This window comes from Podarcis muralis, chromosome 3 (genome assembly GCF_964188315.1).
Source record: "Podarcis muralis chromosome 3, rPodMur119.hap1.1, whole genome shotgun sequence".
Classification (NCBI taxonomy): Eukaryota; Metazoa; Chordata; class Lepidosauria; order Squamata; family Lacertidae; genus Podarcis; species Podarcis muralis.
In genome coordinates, this window is record NC_135657.1 from 104,622,759 (window position 1) to 104,635,027 (window position 12,269).

The following is a 12,269-nucleotide window of genomic DNA, read 5'->3' on the forward strand; positions in this document are numbered from 1 at the left end:
GGCAGCTCCTCTTCCTCCCTCCCTGCCGGCCAGGGAGGAGGGAGGCTCCAACTGTGTTGCTTGGCTGCGTTGCTCACCCAATAAGGAGTCTAAGAACTACTGGGGGGTGGAGCTTGCATGCCTTGTGCCGATCAAATTGGCCACATTGCCTGGGGACTCGCCTTTGCTCAGCGCTTCCCAGCGGAGAGGTGACTGTGGTTTTCCTTGCTGCATCCCCTTTGCTGGGTTGCTGCACTGTGGGAACCACTGCTTGAGGCTTCGTTTGGCTGCTGGCTGGGCTTTCTGTCTTTGGTTCGGAGGGGCTCAGAAGTTGAACATACCTGTGCCCTATAAATCCCTTATTTTGGCTTCTGATCCCTTATTTTTGAGGCTGCTGTTCCCTTATTTTCAAATCTGTAAGTTGACAGCTATGGTGATTATCCTTTAAAATGGTATTCTACTGTGAATCATGATTAGTTTTGGCCATAGGTTGGCCACTGTGAGAACAGGATGCTAGACTTGATGGGCCTTGCTCTCTTTATGTTCTTAAATGCACATATGAAGGTTGTGCTTATGTGAGATTCATTTTAATGGATAGGCTTTTAAACTCGGACTCTCTTCTGATTAAAGTATATTTGTTTCAGTTACCTGGAAATATATAATGAACGGGTCAGAGATTTATTGAGGCGCAAGTCTACAAAAACAAATAACTTAAGAATTCGTGAGCATCCAAAAGAAGGTCCTTATGTTGAAGGTGGGAGAGCTGAATGCTTCTGTTTGTTAGACGTCCAGTTGTATTTTTAATTGTATAAATTTGTCTTTGTTGTAAATTGAAGGCCAGTGTAAACGAAGTTATAAAAGTCTACGAACCCTGTTTGGGTGTGCTAATTTGTGTGTAGCTTGTCACCAGTTACAATGAAAATTTTAAAGATTTCTGCTGGAGTGTGATGTCCTACTAATTGAGACTAATGATGGGTCTCACTTATAAATCAAAGGCACTTGTGATGGAAGAGTACTTATTAGAAGTTAATTGTCTTAATCCATCCCCTTCCAATTTATGCTATAGCTTCCTGAGAGTACACAATGTTTAGGAAGACTGCAAATTTCTCTTCAGGTTGACATTCTGTATGTTTAACGTGTCTAGCTGTATGTCTTCTGCTAAAATAAATACGGCCATTTCAAGCTTAAGGTAAAGGTACCCCTGCCCGTACGGGCCAGTCTTGACAGACTCTAGGGTTGTGCGCCCATCTCACTCAAGAGGCCGGGGGCCAGCGCTGTCCGGAGGAACTTCCGGGTCACGTGGCCAGCGTGACATCGCTGCTCTGGTGAGCCAGAGCCGCACACGGAACGCCATTTACCTTCCCGCTTGTAAGCGGTCCCTATTTATCTACTTGCACCCGGGGGTGCTTTCGAACTGCTAGGTTGGCAGGCGCTAGGACCGAACGACGGGAGCGCACTCCGCCGCGGGGATTCGAACCGCCGACCTTTCGATCGGCAAGCCCTAGGCGCTGAGGCTTTTACCCACAGCGCCACCCGCGTCCCACCATTTCAAGCTTGCCATACAGCTTCTGCACTATTTTGCAATAGAAAAAAGGGCATGATCAGTTTCCCCTTATACACTTTTCTTTAACTTCACAATCCTTAGCACTGTTTGTCAGTTGAATACATTTTAGTTATTCAAATAAGTTAAATCAATATATTTGCATATGACTAACCAATTGTCATTTTAGAAGGGAGGAAATGCTTTCTTTGAGTTAGATCATGGGTAGGTAAACTAAGGCCCGGGGGCCGGATCTGGCCCAATCACCTTCTAAATCTGGCCTGCAGATGGTCATCAGCGTGTTTTTACATGAGCAGAATGCATCCTTTTATTTAAAATGCATCTCTGGGTTATTTGTGGGGCATAGGAATTCATTCACTTCCCCCCCTTCAAAATATAGTCCGGCCCCCCACAAGGTCTGAGGGACAGTGGACCGGCCCCCTGCTGAAAATGTTTGGTGACCCCTGAGTTAGATCCACACCTGTCATGTGTAGAGTGCCATTCACGTGATGTTCCACTGGAGGAAAGCAGGTGGGAAGATGATTTTCAGATTTTTTTCTTTCCTGTACCCTGTCAAAAACTGCTCCTGTGGAAGAGGCAAAAATTCCCTCTCTCCCTTACTCCAGCAGGAACCATTGGATCAGAGTCCCTTCTGTGACATGAAGGGAGGCCTTCGGTTTGTCTGTATCCAAAACCTTACTTTCAGGTGGTTCATGAATCTATTGCAGCAAGTGCCAATTTAGAAGTACAGTGGTGCCTTGGTTATCGAGCATCTCGGAAGCAGAACGTTTTGGAACCCGAATGCCAAAAACCCGGAAGTAAATGCTTCCATTTTTGAATGCTCCTTGTAAGTCGGATGGCTTCTGCTGTGTGTTTTTAGTTTTTCTCCATTGAACCTTCAGCCAGCCCTTTGCGCCTCAGTTTTCAAACATTTCGGAAGTCAAACGGTCTTCTGGAACGGATTATGTTCGAGAACCGAGGCACCACTGTATTGCCACCTCATGGCCACCTGTGTGAGGCTTTCTCTTCTAAGATTGTCTCTACCACCAGCTGCATTTAGAAATAGTTATTTTAAAGATGCGGATAACTTTAAAAAGATGTTACCTCTTCAGTGGATTAAACACTATTAGTTGGTTAAAGGTTGCAGTCCTCATAACTGTTGGCTTGTGTTTGTGTTTTCCTCAGACTTGTCCAAACACTTAGTACAAAATTATGGTGACGTAGAAGAACTTATGGAAGCAGGAAACATAAACCGTACCACTGCTGCGACTGGAATGAACGATGTCAGCAGCCGATCCCATGCCATTTTCACCGTCAACTTCACTCAGGTACAAAAAGGAGCAGCTCACAATGAATTGTTGACATTTCTCAAATTTAGGTGCAACTCAAATTCAGCTTCAACTAAATTTGAAAAGGGACTTGAAATATGACCTTTCACTCCTTGTTGGATTAAATAGTGGAAATTTGTCATGCCCCACCTCTCAAAAAAAATATGGAAATGAGATACACATGCTTAATGCAGTATTTATAAAATGAGAAGTGCTTTGGCTGAAGCCTTTTTTAGATGTAACTCTGTTAGTCTCTAGGTTTATTTTTAAATTGTGTTTGTTTGTTTGTTTGTTTGTTTGTTTGTTTAATTGATTTATATACTGCCCTTCATCAAAAGATCTGAGGGCAGTTCACAAGACAGTTTTACTTATAATAAAAGATGTATATGTTCTGGTTATGACCACTTTGTGTTGGGGAGGGGACATGCTCTTTCTCACTTGATCCAGCACAAAAATTTTGACAGGAGAATGAGTTTTTGAAGCTCTGCTGTGATGGAGCATCTGAGAGGATCCCCCAGGTTTTTTAATTGTTGCTTTCAATTTGGCTTGCGGAGTTATACATTTGATTTAGGAGGTGGCGCTAAGGGAGGAGAAATTAATATCCCCTTCCCTTTTACTAATTCTCCACCCAACCTTCACAACTTAATTTTTTTAACTGTTATCTAGAAAAGTAGGGAGAACAAAATTGTGAATTATTTTCTCATCTTGACAGACTTGGAATGCAACTTTATTCATGGGAGTTCTCTGTGTAAACAACAATACTCCCCAGCCCCCAATGGCTGCAAATGGAAATATTTATGTTGAAAGTATTGAATTTCAAGTCATTTCACACCAGTTTCTCTGGCACTTAAGTGTCTTGGAAAAGGAAAAGGATTTCACGTGTGTAAATTACTTGTATGTATAGAAAAGAACTAGTATGCAAATGATATAGCATAGTTGTACCCTTAGTTTTTCTGTATTTCTGTTACAACTGAAAAACAGAAATAGAAACTGTTCCTCCTTTCTTCTTAGACTTCCATGTTATAGCCCAACATCTTGTTTTTCTGTAGGCAAAGTTTGATGATGAGATGCCATGTGAAACAGTTAGCAAAATACATTTGGTAGACCTTGCTGGAAGTGAGAGAGCAGATGCTACTGGAGCTACAGGTGTCAGATTAAAAGAAGGAGGAAATATTAACAAATCCCTAGTTACTCTGGGAAATGTAATTTCTGCCTTAGGTAAGTCTCTGTTTATTTTAATTTATCGACTTAATTGAGTACCAAACTTGTTATCCAGCCCTCTCTAATGGTAATGTTGCCTCCTTGTTTTGCTCTTTTACAGCTGATTTATCTCAGGATGCCTCAAACCCCCTTACAAAGAAGAAGCAAGTATTTGTGCCTTACAGGGATTCTGTTTTGACATGGCTTTTGAAAGATAGCCTAGGAGGAAACTCTAAAACAATAATGATTGCAAGTGAGTGTGTGCTGAATTACCTTAATTCCCAGTGCTTTGCCTTTTTAAAAAGGTTATCTATACATCCAATTGATTGGCATTACAAGTGACTCATTAAGCAATATTGCTGTTTGCTATTTTTAATGGGGCTGTCTTCACAACAAAGCTTGAATAATATCCTGCCGGGAGAGTGGAGAGATGAAAGCAGACTCAGTACACAGTGCCGGGCTCCTGCAGAATAATTGAATGCACTGCTTCCTCCCGGTTAGGCATCTGAGAGCACATACTCAAGGGATGTAACACTCAGCTCTTCCGCTGTGCAGATCTTGGGAAGATAAATGGTGAGATCCTGCTACCTCTATCCATCTCAAGGGAGGTGCAGTTGAAACCCATACCAGTTGTTGGACTACTTAAGAGGGGGGTTTCCCAAGCCCCCCTCTTAAGGCTTCGAGGAGGTTCCCCAAAAAGGTTAATGTGCATGCCCTACACTCAACCTTGAAGCCTGTTGCAAAAAGGGCGCTGGAGGAAGAGCATCACATGTGCTTTGGGCACTTCCACTAGTCATGAGGCCTCGCTCTCAATTCATAGGCAAGAGACAGGTCTGGGCCATCAACTTTGTGCAGTGTCTGCCTCTGGGAGTCACAAGTGAACTTGTTTCACTGTTGGAAACAAGGCAGAGAACAAACTGCCTTTGTCTTTAATAGAAATCCTCAGGCACTTTTTTTTTTAGTCTTTTAAGATGCTGCAAGACTCTTGCCATCAATTTGAGTTGAACTGATTTTATAATGAATTGATTTTAGAATGCTGTATTAGTTTACTGTTGTTAGCCGCTCTGAGCCCGGCTTTGGCTGGGGAGGGTGGGATATAAATAAAAAATTATTATTATTATTATTTGCTTGTTTAGATCAGGGGTCACCAACCTAAGGCCAGAGGGCCGGATGCGGCCCAATCGCCTTCTCAATCCGGCCCGCGGACGGTCCAGGAATCAGCGTGTTTTTACATGAGTAGAATGTCTCCTTTTATTTAAAATGCATCTCTGGGTTATTTGTGGGGCATAGGAATTCGTTCATTCCCCCCCCCCCAAATATAGTCTGGCCTACCACATGGTCTGATGGACAGTGGACCGGCCTACAGCTGAAAAACGTTGCTGACCCCTGGTTTAGATAATGTCCAAATTATGTGTATCATATTTTGCGGGACACCTTCCTTTGTCCTTAAAGAAAATTGAAATGGTGGGATATTTAATGCTACATAATGAAACTGTTCGAATCCCCGCGGCGGGGTGCGCTCCCGTTGCTCGGTCCCAGCGCCTGCCAACCTAGCAGTTCGAAAGCACCCCCGGGTGCAAGTAGATAAATAGGGACCGCTTACTAGCGGGAAGGTAACCGGCGTTTCCGTGTGCTGTGCTGGCTCGCCAGATGCAGCTTGTCACGCTGGCCACGTGACCCGGAAGTGTCTCCGGACAGCGCTGGCCCCCGGCCTCTTGAGTGAGATGGGCGCACAACCCTAGAGTCTGTCAAGACTAGCCCGTACGGGCAGGGGTACCTTTACCTTTACCTTAATGAAACTGTGAACCAAATTAATGCAGTATTTCCCCCCTAAAATGGCATCCTACTCACAACAGTGCAGCATACAGTTTGTTTTTTCTCCACCCACACAGGGTTTCTAAGATTTCTAAATTATATATGTACGTATAACCTAATTTTGGATTTACTTTCCGTAGCCATTTCACCTGCTGATGTCAATTACGGAGAAACCTTAAGCACCCTTCGCTATGCAAACCGAGCTAAAAACATAATCAACAAGCCTACCATTAACGAGGATCCAAATGTCAAGCTAATTCGTGAGCTTCGAGCTGAAATAGCCCGGCTGAAAACTCTGCTTGTCCAGGGGAATCAGGTTAGCTTTGCACTTGAGACATGAGTAGTTTCTTTGAGTGACACCGGGGCTGTCTTAAGCATATGCGGCGCGGGGTGTAAAAATCCACCCGGCGCACCGCCACCCCCCGGACAGAGCTGCTGCAGCCGGAGCTCAGTCGGATGCTGGGTGTTGGCGACAGGGAGGGGGTTACAAATCAAATAAAATGGCCAGGGACTTGGCCGAGCCAATTTCTTTGTCGCCTGCGTTGTCCTTCCTGCTCACATGCTCCGGGGACTCAGAGTGCCCGCTCGCTTTGGTCCCACAGCACCTTAAGACTTTGACGACGACTCCGCCGTCAGACGCTGGGCAGGAGGGCAGGGGGTTGGGGTGGAGAGCCGGCCGCAGCAGAAGAGCCCACCATGGTGCTTCGACCAATGGGCAGGCTCTTACCTGGACTCAACTCTCGGGCCCCGGACTCTTGGCCTAGCGCCCATAAGAGCTCGGCGCCCGGGTGCCCCGCACCCCTAGAGCCTATGTGTAAGACAGCCCTGAGTGACACCATCTGTTTCTGTATCTCAAGGATTGTTAAATACACACATGCACACACACACACACACACACAGAGAGAGAGAGAGAGAGAGAGAGAGAGAGAGAGAGAGAGAGAGAGAGAAGATAATTGGGGAGTAGGAAGAGAAGCTGGAATGCCAGGTTAGAGTGAAGAAAACAGGACAAAGCACTGTTTGGGTGCATGAAGTGAAGTCAAGGGACTGAGTGATGTAGGAGAAGCAGCACAAAGAAAATGAGTCCCCAACAGACCTGTTCTACCTGCCTTTTGCTTTGGACAGGAGCCAGAGAGTGCTTAGGAGGAGGGTGTAGAATTTGTATGGACTTTAAAGGAAGTCCGTCATTTGTGGATATTTTCAAGCTTCTTGTGTGCAAGTTTCCTGAAAGACCTAGAAACTCCCTTGACTTATATAGAAACATCTGTCTTCTGTGAGGCGCAATGCGAGAGCTGGAGAACAATCTGCAGCCAGTAACCAATGATCCTGTTTTTCAAATAAAAACAAATTGTTTTAATGATTCTTTTGAGAATCATTACTCCTAGATGACTTCCACTTAAGGCATGCTAAGACCTATTGATATATGGCTAAGGACAGTGGCCTAAAATTGCAATATACGACTGCAGTCCTATTCATGCCCCTGAGAGTAAGACTCATTGAACCCAACAAGACTGAATTCTTAAATAGAAATCAATAGTATTGCATTGTAGGCTTTCTTTTGGTTTTATATCTTTAATGTGTATTTTGTCTGCTTCACCTAGATTGCGCTTTTGGATTCCCCAACAGCCCTAAGTATGGAAGAAAAGCTTCAACAGAATGAAGCCAGAGTAAGTTTTAGTTCAAACACTTCATCTGTGTCTGAATTCTTGGCAGATTTGCTGGTTTTAAGTTATGCGTTCTGTTTTAAGATGCTTGATGTGCTGTACTTCAGTAAACATGGTTCGGGCAGCTTGTAGAATATATAAAACAATTAAAAATCCATAAATAAAATAGAATAAAAACAGGAGAGGAAAATACTTTGAATTCAAACTGCTATGTACTCATATTTGTCCCATCCAGAAATGCCTTTCTGGGGGAAAACACAAAGAAAGAAACAAAACGAACTGCTGAGCTAAAGTCACACATGTTTCCATGTACAGTAATGTAGTTTTGCTCTAATTCTTAATGTACACTCCCTTACGTTTTCTGCTTGTACTACATTTTGCTAAGTGTGTAAGTCTTTCAAAGGAATAGTTGTGAACTCAGAGAACTTAGGACACATTTCCCTCTACTTTCATTCTACCTCTACTATGGTAGTGGGGTGCCTGGTGCCTAAAGGAGTAGTTTAAATTTTAGCACCAATAGTTGCCCTTATATTGGCGCATGGCTTGCTCCCAAATCACTGCTCACAGGATTACCATCCAGCAGTAGGCCTACCAAATCTTGCTTCAGATTGACTTCCAAAGCCCTTAAACTGGGCTACTTAAAATTTGTACACAAAAATTTGGAGTCAAAGTAACCTAAATCCTGAATTGAATTCAGGGGCTTGTACAAATTATGAAAACACTTCGCGTAAGTAGATATTTGCTTCTACTATTTGTGAGGAGAGGCAAGAAGCTAAATAAGACACTGGAGCCAAATCCTTTGACCACTGGAAATGTTCTGGCTTCTGAGACTTTGCTCTCCCCTTTTTTTAAAATAAACGAAAGCTTGGATTCACAGGAAACTGAATTACAGTACAGCCAATAACTCATTTTAAGTTGCCCGTGTTCTTATGAAATCATGGGGAATACACACAGCCTTGTTCTATAGGCTCTTAAGGCTCCATGATTGCTGCTTTTTCCAGTAGGATGGGTAGAAGGGAAATAATTCAATATATTCACAAATGGGATGTTTAGCTTTTATAAAACGCATATATACTGCTTCTGCTTTTTTGATACATCATCTGAACAGACAAACTATGGTTAACATTAACAATGGTTAGTTTAAAGTATGCTCATTTCGAACTATAATGTCTAAAGTTGACTTTGGTTTAAATCAGTACATTTCCGAGCACAATTCAAAGTGTTGGTGCAGACCTTTAAAGCCCTAAACGGCCTCGGTCCTGTATACCTGAAGGAGCGTCTCCACCCCCATCATCCAGCCTGAGATCCAGCGCCGAGGGCTTTCTGGCGGTTCCCTCATTACGAGAAGTGAGGTTACAGGGAACCAGACAGAGGGCTTTCTCGGTAGTGGCGCCCACCCTATGGAACGCCCTCCCTTCAGATGTGAAGGAAATAAGCAGCTATCCTATCTTTAAAAGACATCTGAAGGCAGCCCTGTTTAGGGAAGTTTTTAATATTTAATTCTGTATTGTTTTTAACACTCAATTAAGAGCCGCCCAGAGTGGCTGGGGAAACTCAGCCAGATGGGCGGGGTATAAATAATAAATTATTATTATTATTATTATTATTATTATTATTATTATTATTATTATTAATCAGTATTTCCCAAACTTGAGTCTCCGGCTGTTTTTTTGGACTACAACTCCCATCATCCCTAGCTAGCAAGATCAGTGGTCAGGGATGATGGGGATTGTAGTCCGAAAACAGGGGGAGACCCAAGTCTGGGGGACACTGGTTTACATCAATCACAGTTAATGTTAACCACAATTCCATTTTCGGACGGTAGCCAAAAAGGGAAGTAAAACTTTCCAAATTGCTCTTAATTACAAGCCTGAGAGGAGCATAGATTTCTTCATGTCTCATTATCTAGGGTTGTTGAGCCCACAAGCTGGATTCATTCCATCAAGCCAGTTCAGGGGGCCGGCCAGCCCTAACCCCATTGCAGCACAGCTCAGAGGAGAGGTTTGCACCTTTCCACATGGCCCAGCATATGGTGATTTGAATCTCCATCACAGCACTGAACCGAGAACCCTCTTCTTTCAGCGCTGTGTGCGCATGGAGTGTGATGTGCATTTGTGGATGTCTGTCTTAGACCATGTGGCCCTCATACTTGTGGCATTTGGAGAGACAGAAGTTAGCCACTCTTGCACGAAACCAGAGTTTAAAATGACTTTTGAAAACATCGCATGAAATGTGAACGAGACAAAATGGGTTGAAAACTTAGGTTTCATGTACTCATACTCAGTTCAAAGCTGCGATCGGCTTTCGTTCCCTCCTGAATGTATCCTCATTCGCTGTATCATGCTTGCCTCTGCGTAAGGTGTGAAATGGCATTCATGGGGCAAAGACAATTCTTAAGAAATCCTGAATAAAAATCTCAACTGAGTAAAGTGGCCAATATGTCGGCTCCTGCTTCTCAGATCTATCCATTATCATTTCCCTTGGAAGCCTAACCTCTCCAAAATGTTCCTCATAGTTGCAGTCAAACTCTGATGTCCAATACTGGCAAATGTCAAAAGTTAGAGCAATTAAATAAATATCATTTCATTAACTTGTCTTTTTTTCAAAGAGGGGTGAGAAAGAAGTCAAACATATGTCTGCCTGCCTCCCTGGGAAAAATAAGATTATGTTTGCTACTAACTGTTGTGAACATAGTTCAAAATGAAAAACTTCACAATGGATGCAAAATGGAATATATTATTCATTATCTTGCAGGAATCAATCCTTACCCTGTTCAGAAATATATTTCTATGCAGGAAGTATATCGAGTGCTTTTTTATTATCTTTTGTTAACCTCATTAGTATGTTGCATGATTGATTCATGATAATTAATGCAAGCATAATGACTGGAATTTCTCCCTGTACTCTATGATAGTCTATAATTTAATGCAATAATTAATTGGTTGTATGGATTAAACTCTCTATTCCCCATGTTTCAGTAGAAAAATGAAAGCCTTTTTTCTTTTAATTGAATATACTTTTTCTTGAATATTGTAGCCTAAAAATAGAACAGAATCAGAACCACGTGTGTATGTGTTTTGCTTTTTAATGCAGGAGAACTGGGATGCAGGCATAAATGAATAAAAGTGAGCTTCTAGTTGGCTATGCTGATTTCCCTGGAGAACAGACAGGAAAAAATGTGAAAATTAAAACTTTGGTTTTTATTTGTGAATAATACTTTGGTTTATCTTGTAGGTGCAAGAGCTTACTAAAGAGTGGACCAACAAGTGGAATGAAACCCAAAATATTCTAAAAGTAAGGGTCATCTAAATGCTTCTTGATTTTCTAAATCTAAATGTTTTAAGAATGGGCTCCTGTATTTTGTGTTTATTGAATTTACTTACACTTTGTAGTGCGTAGTCTTATACAGGGTATAGTGCAACATCATGAAAGTAAAAAAGTAGATTCCATAATTCTTACTAAAAATTCTCCCTTATGAAAGAGCTTATGTTAAAAGCTTAAGAGAGAACTTGTGAGGAAGAATCTAAAGCAAACATGCAAGTTTTCAGGATATCAAATTAATAAAATCTTTAATAGTCAAGACTTTCATGCAATCTGGTTTATTCATATTTTCTGCTCAACACTTAAATAACCCAGTAATGCTTACTTATGGAAATTATTGTTTTTCAGGTAAGGAGTCTTGACTTTTCAAATGTGGCAAAAGGTTTAAATGGTGGCGCTGTGGGTTAAACCACAGAGCCTAGGACTTGCCGATCAGAAGGTCGGCGGTTCGAATCCCCATGACAGGGTGAGCTCCCGTTGCTCAGTCCCTGCTCCTGCCAACCTAGCAGTTTGAAAGCACATCAAAGTGCAAGTAGATAAATAGGTACCACTCCGGCAGGAAGGTAAACAGCGTTTCCGGGCGCTGCTCTGGTTCGCCAGAAGCGGCTTAGTCATGCTGGCCACATGACCCGGAAGCTGTCTGCAGACAAACGCCGGCTCCCTCAGCCTATAGAGCGAGATGAGCGCCGCAACCCCAGAGTCGGTCATGACTGGACCTAATGGTCAGGGTTCCCTTTACCTTTACTTTTAAAAGCTTTGAATAGGTATAGACAGATTCAAGGGATTCATTAATCTTGTCTTTGTGTGAATAACCATTCATTTAAATATGATTTACTGAACTGTAGTCCCTTTTCATATCTGGGACATACTGAACCTGCTTCCTCACTCACAGCCATTCCAACATAGTGATATTTTATAGAAACTTAAGCAGCTCACTGTTCGTATGTGTGGCGTTAACGGACTTGTCAATGACCCAAGGATATCATGCTTCAGAATAAAGTACGCAGTCTGGAATTCAGTGTTGAACTGAAAACTGCCTGGCAGATGGTGCGACAGAATGAACTGATTTGTGTAATTTCTGCCCAGATATTGAATTGGGAATTAGAATATTCACATACTTCAGAATTTTGTGAGGGTTTTTGTTTTTTTACAATATAAGGGTTTTTAAACAATGCCATCGTCTCTTACTAAAAGTAATTTCTCACTCTCGTGGTGCTGTCCCCCCCCCCCCAAGCCTTGCTTCTCTCATTTGATTTCTTTCCCTCTCCACCCAAGTTTGATGTGCCAGTCATGTGTAACTAGCTTATGTTTCATATTTTAGCTTGGATCTGTACAACATGGTTGCTTTAGGGGAAATGGAAACATCAACTAATTTATCTGCTCTACTTCACTATTGCATGCTAAAATTCTGTGTCCTGGGAAGAA

At 42.5% G+C, this 12,269-nt stretch overlaps 1 protein-coding gene across 9 annotated transcripts in view; it reads left to right on the forward strand.

Moving 5' to 3' along the window:
- The window catches only part of KIF16B (kinesin family member 16B), a 101,254-nt gene that overhangs the window by 12,759 nt on the left and 76,226 nt on the right, over positions 1–12,269 (forward strand). For 8 of the 9 annotated variants that reach the window (XM_028722270.2, XM_028722271.2, XM_028722275.2 and 5 more), the window contains 7 exons: positions 624–733; positions 2,705–2,847; positions 3,897–4,065; positions 4,169–4,300; positions 6,003–6,178; positions 7,461–7,526; positions 10,758–10,817. In XM_028722270.2, coding sequence (XP_028578103.2) covers positions 624–733; positions 2,705–2,847; positions 3,897–4,065; positions 4,169–4,300; positions 6,003–6,178; positions 7,461–7,526; positions 10,758–10,817 — 856 coding nt within the window. The remainder of the gene's footprint in view (positions 1–623; positions 734–2,704; positions 2,848–3,896; positions 4,066–4,168; positions 4,301–6,002; positions 6,179–7,460; positions 7,527–10,757; positions 10,818–12,269) is intronic. The other variant, XM_028722273.2, reaches the window with a different exon arrangement.